At 51.2% G+C, this 23,707-nt stretch overlaps 1 protein-coding gene across 1 annotated transcript; it reads right to left on the bottom strand.

Moving 5' to 3' along the window:
* Positions 1 to 8,380: 8,380 nt before the first annotated feature.
* Positions 8,381 to 22,197, bottom strand: LOC144943692 (protein Wnt-7b-like). The gene is made up of 4 exons (XM_078871435.1): positions 22,124 to 22,197; positions 13,030 to 13,256; positions 10,671 to 10,942; positions 8,381 to 8,891 (listed from the first exon to the last, which is right to left on the bottom strand). The coding sequence occupies exons 1-4, from the start codon at positions 22,195 to 22,197 to the stop codon at positions 8,388 to 8,390; spliced, it is 1,077 nt and encodes a 358-aa protein (XP_078727561.1). The 3' UTR covers positions 8,381 to 8,387.
* Between the last annotated feature and the right edge of the window lie 1,510 nt (positions 22,198 to 23,707).

The following is a 23,707-nucleotide window of genomic DNA, read 5'->3' as shown; positions in this document are numbered from 1 at the left end:
TGTGTGTACGTGTGTATGTGTGTGCTTGTGTGTACGTGTGTATGTGTGTGCTTGTGTGTGTGTGCTTGTGTGTACGTGTGTGTACGTGTGTGTGTGTACGTGCTTGTGTGTACGTGTGTGTGTGCTTGTGTGTACGTGTGTGTGTGCGTGTGTGTGTGCTTGTGTGTACGTGTGTGTGTGCTTGTGTGTACGTGTGTGTGTGTGTGGGGAGCGGTAGTGTAGTGGTTAGCGCGCTGCACTACGGACCCGGCGACCCGAGTTCGATTCCCGCTCACGACCAAGACGTGGCGAATACCTGATCCGGTTCTGGGCCTCCCCCTAGGTCGACTCGGCCTCAAATGAGTACCTGGTGTGGTGTGTAAATATCACCGCTAGGGAGACAAAGGCGGTCATGTGTTCCGTGTCAGTCGTCATAGATTCTCGCTAACAGCACTTGCCCTAAAAGTATGTTGAGACTATAGGGGGGATCTTTGTCTTCGTTGTCTGTGTGTGTGTGTGCGCGCGCGCTTAGAATGTGTACACTTTCTCTTAGACACACAAATACACTGAGAAACACACACAGCACACCAACGTTGAGAAACTCACACACACAGACAAGTCGCACATACACACTGACAAAACACGCAGACACAAAGACAAAATCCCCGCATGCTCTTAACAAGTGCTGTTAGCGAGCACCTATCAAGGGGGTGGGTGGCCAACACCACGCCCGGCCGCCTTTGTCTCCCTAGTGGCGATGTTTACACACCGCAGGCTGAGTCGACCTAGGGGAGGCCCAGGACCGGTTGAGATAATCGTCACTGGTGTTGGCAAAGACAAAGGCTGTTGGGGCAAGTTATGTTGACGCGCACACACTGATAAACAAAGACAAAGATTCCCGTGTAGCCTTTCACAAGCTGTTGGGGCAAGTGCGTCGCCACCACCGTCTTCATAATCAACGTTTTTGGGTTTAGATCGCGTTATTTATAAATGTGTCGTAACCCTCCACCACCCGACACGGCCAATCAGTAAAAATGTGTCACGTTGACAAAAGACAAATAGTTCACTGCTTTAGCCCACCGGTGTGTTGAAGCCACAACATTTACAATTTGAGTACGACGTTTCGCTGGTAATTGCATCCAGCATGCTGGATGCAATTACACACGTACACACGGTGGGCTAAAGCAGTGAACTATTTGTCTTTTGTCAACGTGACACATTTTTACTGATTGGCCGTGTCGGGTGGTGGAGGGTTACGACACATTTATAAATAACGCGATCTAAACCCAAAAACGTTGATTATGAATAACATTGGTCGCGAAAGCCTACGTGTTAAACTGATCTTCACGTCTCTTGACCTGATCTTTACACATCGTTCCAGGTACAGAGGGGACACCCAATCCGGATACAGTGAATACATTTGGCCCCTAAGTTATTTGCATGACAGGAAATAGAATTGGTGATTTTTTTTTCTCGATCGCCCATCATGAAATAAAAATATTCCACCAAACCATCGTCATGTAGGCGCGTTGAACTTTTTTCGCACCGTACGTAGCCAACCGTGCCAATCGGAGGTGCGGGTGGGAAGGACAAGAAACTGAACTAAAAAACGAATTATCGCCCCAACAGTCTACGAATCAACAACACCACCACGTCTCACGCAACCTTTTTGTTGTTGTTGCTGTTGCCTATTCTTATTGTTCAAAGTACAAACAACAATAAGAATAGGGTTTCTATTTTGTTGACCCTTTTCTGACAATACAGCACGAGGCGTCAAGATGCTCAAGCACCAAACCCACTTTGGCGGCGACTCCGCAGGGCTCGGCTCCCGCAATCCGTGACCCGCCCGACTTTCATCCCACAAGCCCCGAGCCATGAGGCGCGGCCGCCCCTCGACCCGTTCGCGACAATGCAAATCGGGGGTTGGTGGGGGGGGGCAGAAACGCGAGATGGGATCGGTGGGGGGCCCCCCAAAGCTCTCAGTAAACGCGCAACGTTGTGGGGGTGGCGGTAGTGGGGGGGGAGAGGCAACGTCGTCAAGCCACGTTGTTGGCCCCGACTTTCCACCGTGTGCGTCTTTGTCGCACGTTTTAAGAGAGAGAGGGAGAGGGCTTGACTGCGTTTAGCGTTCGTGAGTGAATGCCACGATTTAAAGGGGGAAAATACTGCTGTGGGTGCGGGTGGTGCTGGAGAGGAGTGGAGTGCGTAGTGGTTAGCGCACTGCGCTACGAACACGGCCACCTGAGTTCAATTACCCGGCCCACGGCTAACGTGAGTGGCGGGTGATCCCTGAACCGGTCCTAGATCCAGTGGCCCGCGGGCTTTGGCAATGAAGGACGCTTGGCTATGGAGACTCTGTCCTGCTCAAGAGGTTCGGGGTGGGGGGGTGAGACGGGGGGGGGGGGTGCTTATTGTGCTTTTGGAAGAAGAAAAGAGGAGGAAGTCATATTCTTGGTTCTTTCGGTAAAGTCGCGTAGATAGAAAACAAACAAAAATAATAAAATTAAATGAAAGACCGCTTGTGTTGCGATCGAAATGTTGTGGGTTCTTTGGTTTTATTATTAAAAATATATATTTTTTCATTTAGTTTTCCTATTTTTTATTGTAGGTTTTTTGCTTTTATTATTTTCAATTTATTTTTATTACTTTTTTGTTTCTTATCTTTTATCTACGTGGCTTTTAGCGAAAGAACCAACGATATGAATTCCTGCAGTCACGGAAGTTTTAAGTCAAAAATAAGCGGAAAATGAAGATGATGACGATTATGAAGAATACGGAGATGCATAAGAATAGGGAGAAGAAGATCACGAGGAGGAAGAGGAGGAAGAAGAATGAACACGTGTGCAGGAGTGCGACACACGAAGAGTTTGCCGTGCGGGCGCTCTCCCTGGGGCCGTCACCTCCGAGGCACGCACGTGACCTTCGTTTTTTATTAAAACCACGCGGGACATTGCAGTCTTGTCCTGAGCGGTAAAAAAAATATCACGCGTATTACGACAACAACAGGATTGGGACTTTTTGTTTTAATGATGACTTGTCGATGTTTAGAGTACAGCCGTAGCCTCCTTCCTCGAATAATACCGTGGGGCAGGGCCGTGCCGAGGGGGGGGGGTGCGGGGGAGCCCGACACAACAGATGCCGTCAAACTAATCCACAAGTATTATTACATCTCACACCGCGGCGTCGAAGCGCGCGTGCGCCCCCCCCCACACGGCCAAAGCGCGGGGCCCGGGCCGATCGCCCGATCCGCCGTGTACCCCCTAGGGACGGCCTCTGACCAACCATGGGAACACCGGGGCGCGTGGCTGGCGGGCTGGGTGGTGGTGGTTGTGGTGGTGGTGGTGGTTGGCTACTCGCGCTGTGCGCCACAGGACGCAGAAAGGAGGGGCGGGGGGGGGGGCTCTTCCTCGCTGAAGGACAATACAACTTTCCAGGCACCTTTGTGAGGGCAAAGACAAATGCAAAGATCACCCGTGTAGCCTCAATAGGATGTTGGGGCAAGTGGCGATTATCTGAACCGGTCCTGGGCCTCCCTTGAGTAGCCTCAAACTTGGAAGACAAAGGCGGCCGGGCGTGGTGCTGCCCCCCCCCCAAAAATAGAACAGTCCCAAGCACAGTTTAGTTTCTACAGTTTTTACAAGTGTGTTGTGTTGTGTGTGTACGTAGAGTCGAGTGTCTGTGGGGAGCGGTGGTGTGGCGGTTAACGCGCTGCGCTACGAACCCGGTGACGCAAATTCGATTCCCGCTCACGGCCAGTGACGATTATCTGAACTGGTCCTGGGGCTCCCCTAGGTCGGCTCGGCCTCAAATGAGTAACTGGTGCGGTGTGTAGTAAACATCGCCACTGGGGAGACAAAGGCGGTCGGGCACGGTGCTGGCCACCCAACCCCCCCGGTGTGCCGTGCCGGCCTTCATAGGTGCTCGCTAACAGCACTTGCCCCAACACTCCGCTTAGGGCTACACGGGGGGATTTTTGCGTGCGAGGTGAAGCATGATGATTGAGAGCCAATTAAATAAAGGCCGTCTCGGGTTTCGCAATTCCCTAGAGAGGCAGCCAAAGTGAGCACTTGTTTAGGTGTTGGGGGGGGGGCGGTGGGGGGGGTCTGCGTAGTTCGTGTCCGCTCCAACGAAGTAGCAACATTCAAGGTTTTCATCTTCTTGGTTCTTTCGGTAAAGTCACGTAGAATAGAAATAATAAAATAATACAAATAAAACATAATAAAATAATTCTCACAACGTTTCGGCCACAACGCAAGCAGCCGTCCTCAGGTGAAGAACAGGTCTGTCGGGGAGACAGCGTCTGAATGCGTTGTGGCCGAAACGTCGTGAGAATTATTTTATTATGTTTTATTTTTATTATTTTATTATTTCCCTTCTACGTGACTTTACCAAAAGAACCAAGAAGATGAATCCCTGCAGTCACGAAAGCTTTAAATCAAAATGTAATAATGACTTGTTATTATTACAAATCATTATTAATAATGTCTATTAATAATAGTAAGTATTCCGAGTAATAATACTCAGTAGTATTCTTGGTTCTTTCGGTAAAGTCACGTAGAAGGGAAATAGTAAAATAATACAAATAAAACAAAATAAAATATTAAATTTGTATTAATACCAATAAAATAATAGTAAAATATTTAAATGTTTTATTTTTATTATTTTATTATTTCCATTCTACGTGACTTTACCGAAAGAACCAAGAAGATGAATCCCTGCAGTCACGAAAGCTTTAAATCGAAATTAAAGGTTTTATTTTTTGTGGCGGCGGAATTTCCCTGATCTCGAGTGCCGGACCGGTGCGTTCACCTTCAGCCGGAACGTTCCAGAACCCTCGTCCACGAATCGTATTTTGGCCCGCCGCAATCTCCTCTCGCCTACAATAAGGAGATGATTATCATCATGGGACAGGTGCCTGACGCCGATAACACTATGCAACACCATTTTTGTTCCTGGGTAATAAGTGTTATGTTTTTTTTTATTGCTTATGCCTAAAAAGTATAGAAAATGGCTATTATTCCCCACAAACTTTGCTTTTGTGACCAGGACTTTATGTGAACGAAAGACACAAATGCACACGTTTTCTCATTGAAAATAGGTACTTGTTTTAATATCACTGTTCTGGTCACAAAAGTAAAGTTTGTGGGGAATAATCGCCATTTTCTCTACTTTTGAGGCATAAGCAATTCGGAAATAACAATTACTGCCCAGGAACAAATTGTTTTTTTTTTGTTACCCAGTGTCATCTCTACTCTAAGCCAGCCTCAGCAGCGTTCCAGAAATTATCGGGTGAGAAATGCAGTCCCTGGAGAGACAGGGTGAGGATAATGAGGGCTTCATTTCATCATCATCATCATCACGATCCATAGGTGTCCACTGCACATTTCGTCACTTGTTTCCACTTTCCCTCTCTGCCTTGTGCCAATACGAACAAGCAGTGTGCCACATGTCTCTCTGACACCAATCTCTTACGTCCTCGTCAAGCCGTTCTCTCGCTCCGGTGACTTTCATTTATCCCGAACAACAACAACAACACTCTTCTTGGATCTTTCGGTAAAGTCACGTAGAAGGGAAATAATAAAATAATAATAATAAAACATAATATAATAACATTCTCACGACGTTTCGGCCACAACGCAAGCAGCCGTCCTCAGGTGAAGACCAGGTCTGTCGGGGAGACAGCGTCTGAATGAAACACCACCAGGCTTGGAGCGTCTATTTAAGCTGGGTTGGAAGGGGGGAAGGGCGCCTTGACAAAATAATTTGCATATCAAGAGGAATTTAGCATATTTATGGGAAATGCAGTTATGTGATTAGTACTACTTGTTTTTTTATTTTATTTTATTATTTCCCTTCTACGTGACTTTACCGAAAGAACCAAGAAGATGAATCCCTGCAGTCACGAAAGCTTTAAATCGAAACAACAACAACTTTTAATGTTCCAGTTGTTGTCCGTCCTACTACTCCACGCGTGTCCAAATAGTAGCAGTTTTCCTTCTCATCACTGCGGTCTTCATGTCAGGGAACTACGTTTCCACGCCCCGTCACACCACATCGAGTATACATGGCACCGCATCGTGCTACGGCCGTGGCTACGAGTCGCGGGCCGCGCCTGCCCCGGTCTGCCATCGACCGCACGACGGGAAAACATTCAGCGAGAAGCGGCGTATTTGTTTTTGGGACATTGCGCAACAACGAACACGGACTGTGATTGAGATAGCGAGGTAATGTGTCCTGAACATTTTTCTTGATGAAAGCGAGAAATGCCTGCTGTCTTGTGAACCCCTACTAAATGACCCCCAATTTTTTTTAAATTAAATTTGCATGTAAATTTTTTTGTTTAAATAACCCTTACTTTCGAATAAAATATTACGTTTATAGAGCATTAAACGGGAGGGGGGGGGGGTCACAAGACATCCGGACTACCCTGAACGCAACTCTCACTGACGGGACTATTTTCCTTACCCGCGCTGTGATGGCGACGGTGCACTCAGATTCACGTGTGGATTCAACCGCTGACTTATCAAATAAATAGTGTAAGCCGCATTTTTTCTAAAACTACACATACCATTCTTTTTTATTAAAACGACATCCAATATTTGTTATTATAATCGTGATTAATTTTTGTTACGAAAATTATTTTTTGAGTTTTTGTTTCCTACACTGAAGTTATGATGAGTTGTGGTGCCGTGGGCGAACATTCACTGTCGACGACGTTTCCCTTTGCTCTGCGCACCTTCTCTGACATTCAACAACTGCATGGACTTTATACGCTTTGTTTTTTTCGGTAAAGTCACGTAGGTAGAAAATAAAATAAATGAATAGCAACTCAATTAAATCACGACGTTTCGAAGGCAACACACGCCTCCGTAATCAGGTGTGGCTGCTCCAGAAAGATTACTGTAGCTACTGTTACTGTAGCTACTGTAGCTACAGTAATTTTGCTGGAGCAGCCACACCTGATGACGGAAGCTTGTGTTGCCTTCGAAACGTCGTGATTTAATTTAGTTGACTTTACCGGAAAAACTAAGAGTATGAATCCTTGCAGTCAAGAAAACTTCAAATCTAGAATGCATGGACTTGATTCACTTGAAATTCAAGTTTTTCGATTGTTTTTTTTTATTCTGCTTCAATATTTTAAGCGTTTAGTATAAGAGGTATTTTAAAAGCAGTTGGGCGCTTTGGATTGTTCAAGACGATTTCATAAATTGCCTGGCGATCGCAGGCATCGAATAAAAACCTCATCATTAAAACCTCGTCATCATCACCCTCACCCTCCTCCCCCACGCAACCCTCTCTCCTCGCTGCCTCCTCATTATCATCATCAACATCATCTACATCTTCTCCCCATGCGTACGTGAGAGTAGCCGTCCACGGTGGCTAGGAGATGTTAACTGCCTCGCCTGGTACACAAGTGGTCGTGGGTGCGATCCCGACCCTGACGCCTGCTGCTGCTGTATATTTGGAGTTTGAATGTCTCTCTCTCTCTCATCATCACCACGGTGGCTATGAGATGTTAACTGCCTCGCCTGGTATACAGGAGGTCGTGGGTGCGATCCCGACCCTGACGCCTGCTGCTGCTGTATATTTGGAGTTTGAATGTCTCTCTCTCTCTCATCATCACAACGGTGGCTAGGAGATGTTAACTGCCTCGCCTGGTACACAGGAGGTCGTGGGTGCGATCCCGACCCTGACGCCTGCTGCTGCTGTATATTTGGAGTTTGAATGTCTCTCTCTCCCCGTGGTAGCGCGACATTTTTCTCCGGGTTCTTCGGGTTTTTTTCCCCCTTCCACATTTAGAATCAACATCACGCGTTCAGAGTATTTGGCAGTCATACATTTGCACGTCATAAAGCCTGTTAAAATAAAATACAAAGTTCAGTTTTAGTGATGCCCAGCAAGTAAGTCCCAGCGTGGCGTGAGCCTCGCTCTGTCGCGACCGCGATCTGGAATCTCCTGGGCTCTGGAATCTCCTGGGCTCTGGAATCTCCTGGGCTCCTCCGTTCGCACTTGTTTGAGTCCTCCCCAAGCTCCACTGAGTGGTGCGCTTCGAGTCCACACCCTGGCGGACATCCCCTCTCCAGAGATTCACAGCTTCATCACCGTGTCGGATTTCTGCTCTGCCTCTCACGCTCGCCACCACCACCCCCCACACCTCGTCCTCGCACGTGCCGAGTCCACGTGCTCCTCTCTGTGACGCGTGCACTCCTCCCTGTGACGCGTGTGTTGAGTTCCCCCTCCTCCCCCCGTGCTCACTCACTCACTCCCTCCTCCTCCTCATCTCTCTTCTCCTGCCCGCTGTCAACCTCCACTCCTCCTCCTGCTGCTTCCCTCCCTCCCTTGCGTGCCACCACCCCCCACACTCCGCCCTTACCCCCCCCCCCACCCCCTCGGTGCGACCGCTCGCGTCACTTGCACGTGTACACCTCGGCCCTCTCGCTGCACGTGTTGCACTTAACGAAGCAGCACCAGTGGAACTTGCAGTTGCACTGCCACGAGCGCGTGTGCTGGTGCGTGTTGTAGCCGCGGCCGCAGCAAAGCAGCTCGCAGCCGTCGGTGAGCGGCGAGGCGCGGTCGCAGAGACGGCCTCGGGTGCCCGGCGAGCCGGCGGCCGCGTCCTCCTCGCAGTAGTTGGGCGAGCGCTCGAGATAGACGAGGTCGCCGTCAGCCGGCTTGCGAAAGCTGCTGCTGCCGCTGCTGCCGCTGCCCCGCGTCTTCTTGAGCTTGAGGAAGGCCGGGCGGTGGTAGCGGCCGGCCACGACCGCCTCCACGTGCGCCGCCGCGTGGTAGCGCTCGCGCAGCGCGTGGCCCATCTCGCGGTAGCTGGGTAGCGTGGTCCAGCAGGTGCGCGTCGTGCACGAGCCCGACACCCCGTGGCACTTGCACTCCAGCTTCATGCGCTCGTGCAGCACCTGCACGGCGGCGTGGGGAGGGCGGGGATGGAATGGGGATGATGGTGATGGTGGGGATGATGATGATGATTGTGATGATGGTGATGATGGTGATGATGGGCATGATGGGCATGATGGGGATGATGGTGATGATGGTGATGATGGAGAGAATGGTGATGATGGGGATGATGGGGATGATGGTGATGGTGGCGATGATGGAGAGAATGGGCATGATGGTGATGGTGGGGATGATGATGGAGATGATGGTGATGATGGTGATGATGGGGATGATGGAGATGATGGAGAGGATGGTGATGATGGTGATGATGGGGATGATGGAGATGATGGTGATGATGGTGATGATGGGCATGATGGTGATGATGGTGATGATGGTGATGATGGTGATGATGGAGAGAATGGTGATGATGGAGATGATGGTGATGATGGTGATGATGATGGTAATGGTGGTGATGATGGAGAGAATGGGGATGATGGTGATGGTGGTGATGATGGAGATGATGGGGATGATGGAGATGATGGTGATGATGGTGATGATGGAGATGATGGTGATGATGGTAATGATGGGGATAATGGAGATGATGGAGATGATGGTGATGATGGTGATGATGGGCATGATGGTGATGATGGTGATGATGGAGATGATGGAGATGATGGTGATGATGGAGAGAATGGGGATGATGGTGATGATGGAGAGGATGGAAAGGATGGAGGGCAGAGCAGCGATGATGATGAGAAAATCGGAGTTGATCATGCCAATGGTAATTATCCCCAAATGGCTTTCAGACATTCACGCAATTACCGACTAAACATACATTGACTTTGACTCCGATGGAACTCGCTTAAAAACAAAACTACTGTACGAGGTCTGGCTCCAGCTCCTCTCGGATAGGGGGGGGGGGTCAGCAGAGCCGTCGTGAGGGGTGCGGGGCCCGGGGAAAACCCCACCGTGTGGGCCCCCCACAACGCGTGGAGCCCCCCCCCCCCAAACTCCGCTTCGTGGTACGCGTCGAGTCCACAATCTCGCGGACTCCCCTCCCCAGATTCATCATCGTTGTCGGATCTCTGCTGCCCTCCCTCTCACGCATCCCAACCCTCTCCCCCCCCAACTCGCTCTCGTGTACCCGCACACGCAGAGTCCCTGTTGGAGTCTCACGACCCTGCGCGTATGTTGCGCGTGTGCGCTCCTCTCTGTGACGTGTGCGCTCCTCTCTGTCACGTGTGTGCCGAGTCATCCCCTCGTGTGCTCGCTCACACGCGTCAACTCTCTCTGCTCACTCGCTCACACCTTCCTCCCCCTCTGCTCATCGTCATCTCTCTTCTTCTATTCGTTGTCAAGCTCCACTCTCTTCCTCTTCCTCCTCCTGCTGCTGCTTCCATCCCTCGCTAGTGCCGAGTCCGCGTACTCGGCACGCGCCCTTAGAACTACACCGGAAGTATTGCATCTGACACCTCGCCCACCTCGCTCCCCACCTCGCCAACCTCGCTCACCTCCCCACCTCGCCCACCTCCCCACCTCGCCCACCTCGCTCCACACCTCGCCCACCTCGCTCACCTCCCCACCTCGCCCACCTCGCTCCACACCTCGCCCCCTACCTCGCTCACCTCCTCACCTCGCCAATCTCGCCCCACCTCGCCAACCTCGCTCACCTCCCCACCTCGCTCACCTTGCGCCCCACCTCGCTCCCCACCTCCCCACCTCGCCTCCCCTCCCCACCTCGCTCACCCCCCCCCACCTCGCTCACCTCACCACCTCGCTCACCCCCCCCCCACCTCGCTCACCTTGCGCCCCACCTCGTTGTTGTGCAGGTTCATGAGCGTGCGCGCGCTCTGGCGCACTTCGCGCGCGTCCACGAAGAGCCGCGAGAAGTGGAGGCCGTACTGGAGGTCTGCCGAGCAGCCGCCCCAGCGCCAGCCCTCGCGCGCGCTGTACGCCCCCTGCTTGGCGCGGTCGCAGCCGCAGTCGCTCAAGTTGCCGCGGCTGCACGACGCCGTGAGCGCGTGCGCCACTCCGGCCGCCAGGATGGCGTGGGTGAACGCAGCCTCCCTGCTGCCTGCGGGCACCACCAGGGGGGCGTCGTGAAGGGGGTGGGGTGGTGTGGGGGGATATGCGGAGGTTCAAACGCAGCACGCCGCCAAGGTGGCTAGGAGATGTTAACTACCTCGCCTGGTGTGCTGGAGGGTCCGTGGGTTCGATCCCGAACATGACGATGCCTGCTGCTGTGTATTTGGAGTTTGCGTCTATCTCTATCTCGCTCATCATCATCACGGTGCCTAGGAGATGTTAACTCCCTCGCCTGGTATGTAGGAGGGTCCGTGGGTTCGATCCCGACCATGACGATGCCTGCTGCTGTAGATTTGGAGTTTGCGTCTCTCTCTCTCTCGTTCATCATCATCACGGTGGCTAGGAAATGTTAACTACCTCGCCTGGTGTACAGGAGGTCGTGGGTTCGATCCCGACCCTGACGCCTGCTGTATATTAGGAGTTTGCGTGTCTCTCTCTCTCTCTCATCATCATCACCGTGGCTAGGAGATGTTAACTACCTCGTCTATGTAAGCAGGAGGATTGTGAGTTCGATACCGACTCTGAAGCCTGTTCTGTATGTTTGGAGGTTGCAGTCTCTCTCTCTCCCCCCCCCCCCGTGGTCGCGTGGATTTTTCTGCGGGTCCTCCGGTTTTTCGCTTTACATTTAGAATGAACACGCATTAAGAGTATTCGGCTGCTATTAATTTCCGCGTGATGATAAGCCACTTCGTTGGGCCATCAATTTGTGATCGCCAGGTTGCTTCTGAAAAATAGCTACATAGCTCAGTGGGCCTTACCTGTTAAAATAAATAAAAAGTTCTTTTTTTAGATATCTTTGGCGTCTGACGAGAGTTGGGATGTTTGGGAATGGCGGTGGGGGGGGTGGGTTGGGTTAAGGGGGGGGGGGGGGATTTAAGGCTGAGAGTGTCAAGGGGATGTGAGACTCAGGGAGATCAGTAGGGTGTGAAATCTCGCACGCAGGAGCTAATCCTCGTGTAGCCGCCACTGCTGCCGCTGCTGCTGATGTTGAGCTCAGGGAAGTGATCTCATTCCTGGAGTGAGATGAAAACTCCATCGCATGAATTTTTCCATTCATACGGCGATTCGTTGAGAAGATATATTAGTTATCCTCAATGGCAGCTGTTGACTTGCTGCAGTTTGGCAAATGTTGGGTGGGGATGGGGGAGGTATGGGGGGAGGGAGCTTTTTATGGATCTCAGGTTTTAAGGAATGTATTGCTTTGGTGTGGTGATAAATTCATTGTGATGATGATCATCATCATAGTCACGAATCACCAATCGTGTAATAAATAATCATCATAACGATCACTCATCATCATGGCTGTCAAACATCCAACGAATCATCAAATCGTCGATTATCCAATCGATCATAATCATAACTCTCCCAATCATTCATCATCACCATCAATCATCAGTGTCATCATCCGATAACTCACTGTCCAATATCAATTTACATTCTCTAATGACTCGATAAAACATCTAATAATACATGGACAGTCGTATAATCACCGACCAATCGGCATCAATCACGACTCATTATTCTATCAACCACCAATCATGAATTATCCAATCGATCATTGCTAACACATTATATCAGTCACGCCGATGCATGTGCCTGTCTGAACACGGCGTTCTGTCTGAGCATTCCTCAGTACCATTCATCATTCACCATCTAATCGATCACCAATCAACAATTATCGATCAATAATGAATCGTGCCTACGCGTATGTCCTGGCCGAACACGGTGTACTCGCCACACCACTATAGCACCACCATCACGACCGTACCATCATCTAATCGATCACCAATCAATAATTATCGATCAATAATGAATCGTACCTACGCGTATGTCCTTGCCGAACGCTTTGTACTCATCACACCCCTCCTATAGCACCACGACCACACAATCACATAACCATTTAATCGATCACCAATCAATAATTATCGATCAATAATGAATCGTACCTACGCGTATGTCCTGGCCGAACACGGTGTGCTCGCCACACCCCTATAGCAGCACCAGCACCACCATCACGACCGTACCATCATCTAATTGATGGCCAATCAATAATTATCGATCAATAATGAATCGTACCTACGCGTATGTCCTGGCCGAACACGGTGTGCTCGCCCAGCCCCGAGCAGTTCCAGCGGCCCTGCCGGAACTGGTATCGGCACTCGTCGAGGGCGCGCTGTGCCCCCTCGCCCAGCGCGATGATCGCGTCCGGGCGGCTCCTGCAGACCGCGCGCTGCCGCGGCACGAGCCCCGGTATCTTGTTGCAGATCGTGTTGGCTCCCAGCGCCACCACGGACGAGAGCGCTCTGCGTGTCGTGGTCGTGGTGGTAGTGATGGTGGTGGAGAGAGGAAGGATTGAGGAGTTAGTGCTTGGAGGATATAAAACACATTGTCCTGCGGAGGGAGCTGGTAGGAACGTTGGGTTGCTCGGTCAATGGCCAGGGTCAACGGCGGCGTGGTGTATTCCGCAAATATGGCCGGCTGTGAGGGCGGGCACAAGCCGGCGTGAGTAGGTTAAACGTTGAGTTTTATAAGGGCACCACGGGGTGACCAGCCCCTCCCCACCCAGCCCCTCCCCTCTCACCCCCCACCCAGCCCCACCCTCCCCACCCTTCCCACCCAGCCCCTCCCCACCCTCCCCACCCTACCCTCCCCACCCAGCCCCTCCCTCCCCACCCAGCCCCTCCCCACCCTCCCCTCTTCACCCAGCCCCACCCCTCCCATTTTTGAATGTGGACCAATCAACTTCTAGATTTTCGTGACTGCAAGGGTCCATACTCTTTGGTTTTTTCGGTAAAGTCACGTAGGTAAGAAATAAAAAAATAAATAAAAATAAAACATAATTTTTATTTTATATCACAATGTTTAGCTTTACCAGGTAAGGCCCACTAAGCTAAGTAGCTATTTTTAGCAAGCGACCTGGCCACAAATGATAACTCAACGAAGTGGCTTATCGTGTGGAAATGTATAGCAAGCAAATACTCTAAACGCGTGCTTCCTAAATGTGGAGGGGGTAAACCGGAGGACCAGGAGAAAAATCCACGCGATCACGGGGGAGAGAGATACATGCAAACTCCACATATACAACAGCAGGCGTCCGGATCGAACCTCCTGCATACCAGGCGAAGGAGTTAACATCTCGAGGACAACGATACCGTCACCTTGACCATCAACCACTTGGTTGAACTGTTCCAATATTGTTGTGTTTTTTAAGCGAAATACATCTTAACAGTGACGATCACATTGACCCAATAGGGCTCTCAAGACAGAGTGTGATATATTAAGAGTTCGAGTCGGAAATGTAAATTACACTTGTACATAGTGTCGCTGTGACCCCGTTTCACCCCACTAAAACCATCCAACACGCCACGCTCACAAAGACAAAAGTGGGTGGGTGGCGTGAGTGTGTGGAGTGAGTGTGTGGAGTGAGTGTGTGGAGTGAGTGTGTGGAGTGAGTGTGTGGAGTGAGTGTGTGGAGTAACAGACTGTTGGGGCAAGTGCTGCTAGCGAGCACATATGAAGGCCGGCACGTCACACGAGGGGGTGGGTGGCCAACACCACGCCCGGCCGCCTTTGTCTCCCTAGTCGCGATTCTTTCCGCACCGGGTACTCATTCGAGGCTGAGTCGACCTAAAGGAAGCCCGGGACCGGTTCAGATAATCGTCACCGGTGGTGGCCGTGAGAGGGAATCGAACTCGGGTCGCCGGGCTCGTAGCATAGCGCAGCATGCAAGCCGCTACACTACAGGTCCCCACACACACACAGACACACACCACCACCTCCTCAACCTCGCCTCGCACATTCCTACAACGATCAGCCAGGAGATGGCGGCGCAGCAACGGATCCGTGGATCTATCCGTGCGGAGCTTTGAGAGTTGCGCCCACGTGACACGCGCGTGCGTGCGCCATGGGCTTAACCCGGGTCAAGAACCAAACTCTCATTGTAGATTTGAAGTTTTCGTGACTGCAAGGATCCACATACTCTTTGTTTTTTTCGGTAAAGTCACGTAGGTTAAAAAAGAAAACAAATAAATGAAATCACGACGTTTCGGAGGCAACACAAGCTTCCGTCTTCAGGTGGAACCGTCACAGCAAAATTAGATAGATCGTTTATTGTAATTGTCACCAGTACAACGAAATTTAAAATGCTCACCAGTCAGGGCATCATTCATAAATTTAAATTAAATAAAACAAGAAAATAAAAATAAAATTAAATGAAAAATAATCAATTTATACTATATATAAAAACAGCCCAAGTATACCCACATACCCACGTAAGGTTACATTTTGTCATTGCACATCTCTATTTCACATTCTTGAAACTCTCATTGACCAATGGATCGACAATGCAGCAGCCACCCTCCTTCAGAGGGAATCTTCGGGCTCTGTGATGCCTTCTTAGCTAAAGGGGACTTGATATACGGTGCTTTGTCAATCCATTGCTGAATTAAGTCCTCCCTATGTCGTGTGAGACCTGGATTATGGCGGGGGGGGGTGGTGGGGGTTGTTTTGACCATACTTCACCAGGCTGGCCAGTGCGGGGTTGAAGGGATGGGAGCAGGAACCACTCGCTACTGATGCTAGCCGTGCCCTGGCTCGCAACGCAGTGCGGTCACCACTCAACACACTACCGCTGCACTCAACATATGGAACGCCACGGTGGCTAGGAGATGTTAACCACCTCGCCTGGTATACAGGAGGACGTGTATGTGTGTGTGTGACGTGTGTGTGTGTGTGTGTGACGTGTGTGTGTAACGTGTATGTGTGACGTGTGTGTGTGACGTGTGTGTGTGACGTGTGTGTGAGACGTGTGTGTGTGTGAGACGTGTGTGTGTGTGACGTGTGTGTGTGTGACGTGTGTGTGACGTGTGTGTGTGTGTGTGAGACGTGTGTGTGTGTGAGACGTGTGTGTGAGACGTGTGTGTGTGTGTGTGTGACGTGTGTGTGTGTGACGTGTGTGTGACGTGTGTGTGTGACGTGTGTGTGTGTGTGTGAGACGTGTGTGTGAGAGACGTGTGTGTGTGACGTGTGTGTGTGTGTGAGAGACGTGTGTGTGTGTGAGACGTGTGTGTGTGTGACGTGTGTGTGACGTGTGTGTGTGACGTGTGTGTGTGTGTGTGAGACGTGTGTGTGAGAGACGTGTGTGTGTGACGTGTGTGTGTGTGAGACGTGTGTGTCTGTGAGACGTGTGTGTGTGACGTGTGTGTGACGTGTGTGTGTGTGAGACGTGCGTGTGTGTGTGACGTGTGTGTGTGTGACGTGTGTGTGACGTGTGTGTGTGTGTGTGAGACGTGTGTGTGTGTGTGACGTGTGTGTGTGTGACGTGTGTGTGACGTGTGTGTGTGTGTGAAACGTGTGTGTGTGTGTGTGAGACGTGTGTGTGTAACGTGTGTGTGTGTGTGACGTGTGTGTGTGTGTGACGTGTGTGTGTGTGTGAAACGTGTGTGTGTGTGTGTGTGACGTGTGTGTGTGTGACGTGTGTGTGTGTGTGACGTGTGTGTGACGTGTGTGTGTGTGTGTGAGACGTGTGTGTGTGACGTGTGTGTGTGTGTGACGTGTGTGTGAGAGACGTGTGTGTGTGACGTGTGTGTGAGACGTGTGTGTGTGTGAGACGTGTGTGTGTGTGACGTGTGTGTGTGTGAGACGTGTGTGTGTGTGACGTGTGTGTGTGTGAGACGTGTGTGTGTGTGACGTGTGTGTGTGAGAGATACGTGTGTGAGAGACGTGTGTGTGTGTGTGAGACGTGTGTGTGTGTGTGACGTGTGTGTGTGAGAGAGACGTGTGTGTGTGTGTGTGAGACGTGTGTGTGTGTGACGTGTGTGTGAGACGTTGCACAGCAATTAAACATGCGCTCTGTGTTTCTTTATGTCTGTGGGTGGTTCTAGTCACAAGTGTAGACTCGAGTGAAAATTGTACCAAATCCATGTATGTGTGCTACGAAGAAGGGGTCATTGCCCGAAACGTCGCCGACGGTCTGTGGTTTTTTTTGTCTTCCTGGTATGTTTTGATCAATGCGAGTTGAATTAAATTTTCGCTCGTTTGTTAATTGTCCTTGTTGCACCACAGCCAACGCAGCAGCAGCATCATCCCGCACCTCCGATTAACACGGTTGGCTACGTACGGCGCAAACGAAGTTCAACATCCGTACAGAGCACACGTACCCAAATAACTTGTACCAAATCCGATCTCTCTTATCGGAGCTTCTAGCTCCCCACAATAGATTCCACATCGGTCACCACGGCCCGTACGTTAAGGTTCGCGTTCCAGTATATGCGCCCATACACTACAGTATTTGTATACTGTAGAATATGCAACCGTCTAGGCCGAATGCAGCACAGAAAGTACACAGTGGGTGGAAGAGGCGGCGTGTTAGTGAGCGTGCCGAGCTCTGACCACGGCCATCCTGAGTTCGGTTCCCGGCCACGGCTACAGTCAGTGGCGAGCGATGTCCGAACCCTGTCCTGACCCACCGCTCCGGTCACCCTTCCTCGACCGCGTGCGCTGACCAGCGTGGTGAAGTATGGCCATGACAACTTGCACGCGCGTGGCACGCGGCGAGGAGAAGGAGGAGGAGCGAATTGACGACGGGCTGTAAGTTCGTCTTATTGTTGTTTGCGTGTACAAATATAGCGTCTTCTTGGTTCTTTCGGTAAAGTCACGTAGAATGGAAATAATAAAATAATAAAAATAAAACATAATAAAATAATATAATAGAATAAAATAATACAGTAATATAATATAAAAATAAATTTTTATTATTTTATTATTTCCATTCTACGTGACTTTTCCAGAAAGAACCAAGAAGATGAATCCCTGCAGTCACGAAAGCTTTAAATCGAAAAATATAGCGTCTTTACAAACACGTATGTTTGAAACGAATTAACATTGGGCATATTGAACGAACGTATATCAAAATGAATGGAATGATGACGAAAGTAACGATATGGGAATATGTATTATTTTATAAAGCTGTCAAGATATCGATTTTCATTATGTACACCGTACAACCCTAAAGGTTGTTTATATATAATGGATGTAACACATCGCGCAGAAAAAGACACGCGGAGTTTTGGAGTTGAGAATGGAGAAGTCATGAACACGACGTGATCACCACTTCGCCAACGCGATTATGTCTCAAGGAGCCAATGTCATAGAAGTATCAGACTTGATGTTATAGAAGTGCAGACTTGATGCGAACGAGAGGGACGTTGATTTTAGAGTTCAGTGTCCCGATATTTTAACTTCATGGCGGTACCCCGGGGCACCATAGTAGCCCGGCTCTCGCACAATGTCCGTGATGCAGTCACTGTTCGTCTGTTGATGGTCGGCGATGCGGCAGTCGAACTCATCTCGACGAGCTGTGCACGATGCACCACTACGGTGCGTACCGCGAGCGTTCAGGGTCTCGGCGCAATCGTCCTCGCTGCGTTTCAACATCGCGGAGTGTGGCACCGATTTCGGATTGATTGGTGCCCCAGTCGCGGCGTTGAGTACACCCCTGGACAAAAATAGTGTCCCAGAAATAAATATTTAATTGCCTCGGCCCATTTTGTATTATTTGGTACCCCGGGGGTACCGCCATAAGGATAATGTAAAAAATAAATCCGTGTTAATATCCTGAATACGGAACGCGTCCGAAGTGTAGGGCAGAGACGGAGTGATGACAGAGTTTGGTGTTGAGAGCGCAAGCGGTGGATTGTTATCCTTCACGATCGGGGAGAGATGGTGGTGGCGTCGGAGACGTAGGGAGGGTTGGCCTTCATCCAGCAGTGGATTGACCAAGGCGGTGTAAATGATTAATCGAGCGCTATAGTTAGTAACGGTTAGTAATCGAATCTAACGACAATTAAAAGTCGTCGATATGACGCAATGCGCTCTTGAATTCAGAGGGCCGATTCGAAAACCCTTGACATTTGAGTAAAGGTAATCAAATATATTGAAAACAATTTCAGGGATAGATTCGCGTGTGCATGTCATCACGGAGCCTTGAGCTGGTGTTGATTGTTGTTGGTGGTCTTGGTGGTGTTGGAAGAACCCTGCAATTGCGTATTGGCTGGGCGTGGTGCTGGCCACCCATCCCCTCGTGTGCCGTGCCGGCCTTAGGGATAGGTGCTCGCTAACAGCACTTGCCCCAGCAGTCTGTTAGGGCTACACGGGGGTCTGTTTTGGTAGTTTTGGTGGTGTTGGTTGTGTTGGTTGTGTTGGTGATGTTGGTGGTGTCGATGATGATGATGGTGTTGTTGGTGTTGGTGGTGTTAATGATGGTTGTGTTGGTGATGGTGTTGATGTTGTTGATGATGCTGATGGTGATGTTGGTGGTGTCGATGATGATGATGGTGTTGTTGGTGTTGGTGGTGTTAATGATGATTGTGTTGGTGATGGTGTTGATGATGTTGATGATGTTGATGTTGACGATAATGTTGGTTGTGTTGATAGCGTTGATGATAATGTTGATGGTGTTGGAAACAACCCAGATTTATCGCCAAAAAACGTTTACGCTCCGCTGAATAAAAATTATATTCCTTAAAAAACAAAGTAAGCTCCCATCCCATCCTAGCACGTGGAGCGAAACGTCGAACATCGCGCCGAACCAACACGCGATACGATCCCGAGGAACCCGTTCGTCAGCACAGCCGCGGACACCTTTCGCAGTGGCTTTAAGTGGGTACCCAGTCGAGCGATTGAGAAATGAATGTATGGACTTCATATACGACCACACAGACAGGATGGACGTCGCAAGTGTTCTGTGTGGTCGTATACCGACGCGTGCAATGTACTGCATATGCGTTGTCGCGTTGTTTCGGTCGTTGAAATAAAGACCGTGATAATGTTGCTAACGTCCAAGCAGCGCTGTGAATCGATAATCGAAGTGGGTGCATCACAGCGCGCAGACGCTGTGCGTTTGACATCAACACCGCGTGGTGACGACGAGCTGTCAGGATCACACGTGCCGCCGTGACATTCCAAGTCGCGCGCATGTGTGTGTGTGCGCGTGTATGTGCACGCGTGTGTACGCGTGTGTGTGTGTGTACGTGTGTGTGTGTGTGTACGCGTGTGTGTACGTGTGTGTGTGTACGCGTGTGTGTGTGTACGCGCGTGTGTGTGTGTACGTGCGTGTGTGTACACGTGTATGTGTGTGTGTGTGTACGTGTGTGTGTGTACGCGTGTGTGTGTACGTGTGTGTGTACGCGTGTGTGTGTGTACGCGTGTGTGTGTACGCGAGTGTGTACGTGTGTGTGTGTACGTACGTGTGTGTGTGTACGCGCGTGTGTGTGTGTACACGTGTGTGTGTACGCGTGTGTGTGTGTACGCGTGTGTGTGTGTACGTGTGTACGTGTGTGTACGTGTGTGTACGCGTGTGTGTGTTCGCGTGTGTGTGTACGTGTGTACGTGTGTGTACGTGTGTGTGTACGCGTGTGTGTGTTCGCGTGTGTGTGTACGTGTGTACGTGTGTGTACGTGTGTGTGTACGCGTGTGTGTGTACGCGTGTGTGTGTACGTGTGTACGTGTGTGTACGTGTGTGTGTACGCGTGTGTGTGTTCGCGTGTGTGTGTACGTGTGTGTACGTGTGTGTGTACGCGTGTGTGTGTTCGCGTGTGTGTGTACGTGTGTACGTGTGTGTACGTGTGTGTGTACGCGTGGGTGTACGTGTACGCGTGGGTGTGTATGTATGCGTGTGTGTGTGTACGCGCGTGTGTGTGCGCGCGTGTGTGTACGTGTGTGTGTGTACGTGCGTGTGTGTGCGTGTGCGTGTGTGTGTGTGCGTGTGTGTGCGTGTGTGTGTGTACGTGTGCGTGTGTGTGTGTACGCGTGTGTGCGAGTGTATGCGTGTGTGAGTGTGGGGAGCGGTAGTGTAGCGGTTAGCGCGCTGCGCTATGAACCAGGCGACCCGGCTTCGATTCCCGCTCACGGCCAACACCAGTGACGATTATCTGAACCGGTCCTGGGCCTCCCCTAGGTCGACTCAGCCTCAAATGAGTACCTGGTGCGGTGTGTAAACATTGCCACAAGGGAGGCAAAGGCGGCCGGGCGTGGTGCTGGCCACCCACCCCCTTGTGTGCCGTTCCGGCCTTCGTAAGTGCTCGCTAACAGCACTTGCCCCAACAGTCTATTTGTGTATATATACAATATGTATATGTGTACATTATACGCAATGTCATGTATGTGTATACTGTATGTATTTGTATGTGAGAGTGTGCATATAAGTGTGTGTGTATGTATGCGTATATACACAACATACCCACATTACGTGTGTATATATATATGGTGCGTGGTGTAATATATAATGTCATATCTGGGCATGTATGCATACGTACACCTGTGCATGTGTGTGCTTTGGAGTGTATGCGTTGTGTGTATGTGAGGGTGCGGGAGAGACAAAGGCGGCCGGCCAACATAGGCTACTCGTGAACAGCACTTGCCCTAAGAGTGCCGCAGGCTACACGGGGACAAATCTTTGCCTTTGTGCGCGTGTCTGCCCCGCCCCTCCTAGGTCTACTCAGCCTGAAAACTAGTGTCTGATGCGGTGTGTGAAGTATCATAACCGGGGATACAAAGACGCTCGGGCGCGCGTGCCCGTTACCGCCCCAACAGTCGATATGGAATTCACTTGATTCACATAGAATGTATGGAGTACACACATATACCATACTGCGGTATAAGATACGCATATACAACGCGCACGCCTCGCAAATGAATACGTTCCGTTGATATCTGTGAGCGCTCTGTTAGCGAGCACCTATTAAGGATAGAATGGCGCAACACGCCCGGCCGCCTGCTTCTCGTTTGAGGCTGAGTCGACCTAGAGGAGACCTGGGAAACAACAGCGGGAATCGAACTCGGGTGGCCGGGTCTTGTGGCGTCAACCACCGCACCACGACTACACCAACGTCCCCCAAAGACAAAGATCCCCCATGTAGCCTCGAACAGACCATTATGGGCAAGTGCCGTTTATGCAGGTCGGAACGGTACCCGAGGGGGGTGTGGGTGGGCCAACACCACTCCCGACCGCCTTTGTCTCCCCAGTCCCGATGTTTACACAGCGCACCGGGCTACTAAACTTGAGGCTGAGTCGACCTACCCAGGACTCGCGAAGCCAGGCGAGGCGACTCACGACCAACCAACCGAGCGAGCGAGCGAGCGTCGTCCCACGCGCATCGGACGCGTCTCTTACCCGAGCCGAGCGAGGATGATCCCGGTGCAGAGCGAGATGTGCAGGAGGCCGGGTCTCCGGTGACGCCTTCTCATGGCGAGGCCGATACTCGATTCGGCCGGCCAGACGCCGGGGCTAGGGAGCTCTTTCTCCTCTGCCTTGTTGATGGTGTGTTCGAGGCGGTGCTGGTGGTTGGTTGTGGTGCTGGTGGTGGTGGTGGCAATGCCCAACCGAGGAACGTGCCCTCAAAGGAGGGGGAGTCGCGTGGTGATGGTGATTGGTGGTGGTTGGTGGTGGTGGTGGCCGCGTTCGCAGGTGAACTGTGACGAGCTGAAGGCGACTTGCACGCAGTTGCCCCTCTCCGCCTTCTCGCTCTGTGCGCGTGTCCCCGTCTGTCGTGTTCCTCTTCGTGCCGCTGTCTCGCCCCTGATGTCCGTCTGTCTCAATCCGCCTCTGCGACCGCCGCTGTGTTTGCGTGTCTCTCTGTCTCTCTCTCTCTCTGTCTCTCTCTCTCTGTGTCTGTCTCTCTGTCTCTATCTCTGTGTCTCTCTCTCTGTCTCTCTGTCTCTCTGTCTCTCTCTGTCTCTCTGTCTCTCTCTGTCTGTCTCTCTCTCTCTGTGTCTCTCTGTGTCTCTCTCCGTCTTACTGCGTCCCACTGGAGTCACCCCCTGTGCCCGTATCTCTGACTGTCTCAATATCTCTCCGTGTGTGACACGCGGTGTCTCTCATCGCGTGTCTGACTATGCGCGCGCGTGTGTCTCCCTCTCTCTCTCCCTATATATTTATCTCTGCATATCTCTCTCTCTGTTTGCCTACCTCGGCCCTCTATTTATCTCCCCTACCCGCTCTGCATTGTTTACATCTCCCATTATCTCTGACGCAAATCTCCGCGCCTCCTTACCCTGACGGCACCGTTCGTTACGCGCGGCGCGTCCCATGCGCGCGCCTCCTCGGCCGACTCAATGCGCGCTCCTCAACTCCCGCAAGACTCCCCGCGCTCTTCTCTCGGCCCAGCCGACAAGGAGACATCACCCCCGGCAGCACGTGCGCATGCCGCGTTACGCACGTGCGGCGTGCCGCATGCTGCCGTACCGACCTAACAAGTCGCGACTGCTGTTTGTTTTGTTTCAGTTTGAAACACACACAAAAAAAAACACTGGGGGGGGGGGGCGGTTTGAATCGATTCCACAAACGCTAGCAATATGGGAGGGATGGTTAATTGATGGATTGAGATCACCTATCGAGCTTTGCTCAGCTTCCTCTCTGCAACCACCACCACCAAACCAACCACCACGAACTTGCCCTGTGGTGAAGGCGGCCGCTACCCCCGCTGCAAAACTCTGCGACTGTGACTCGCGAAACCTCGCGGTCGGACGGGTTCACGCCCCACGGCGACTGGGAGCGGGGGGCGAGGGGGGGGCACGGAAGGTTTGGAGGTGGAGACTTGGTGGTGGCTGGTGGTGGTTGGTGGTGGTGCTGGTGGTGGTGGTTGGTGGTGCTGGTGGTGGTGGTGCTGGTGGTGGTGCTGGTGGAGGACAAGGTAGTGGTTCGTGAAGTGGTGGTGATGATAGTGTGTTCGTGATAGAGGAGGTGGTGGTGTTGGTT

The sequence above is a fragment of the Lampetra fluviatilis genome, chromosome 32 (genome assembly GCF_964198595.1).
Source record: "Lampetra fluviatilis chromosome 32, kcLamFluv1.1, whole genome shotgun sequence".
Taxonomy (NCBI): Eukaryota; Metazoa; Chordata; class Hyperoartia; order Petromyzontiformes; family Petromyzontidae; genus Lampetra; species Lampetra fluviatilis.
The sequence above is the reverse complement of the archived record's forward strand: the minus strand, read 5'-3'. Positions and strand labels throughout refer to the sequence as shown.

What these genes read in the sequence shown, in the direction of transcription:
- LOC144943692 (XM_078871435.1), bottom strand. Translation starts at nt 22,197, where the DNA reads ATGAGAAGGCGTCACCGGAGACCCGGCCTCCTGCACATCTCGCTCTGC. An exon ending in ATCATCCTCGCTCGGCTCGG is followed by an intron (nt 13,257 to 22,123) that starts GTAAGAGACGCG and finishes CACGACACGCAG; the next exon opens with AGCGCTCTCGTCCGTGGTGG. An exon ending in CGGCCAGGACATACGCGTAG is followed by an intron (nt 10,943 to 13,029) that starts GTACGATTCATT and finishes TGGTGCCCGCAG; the next exon opens with GCAGCAGGGAGGCTGCGTTC.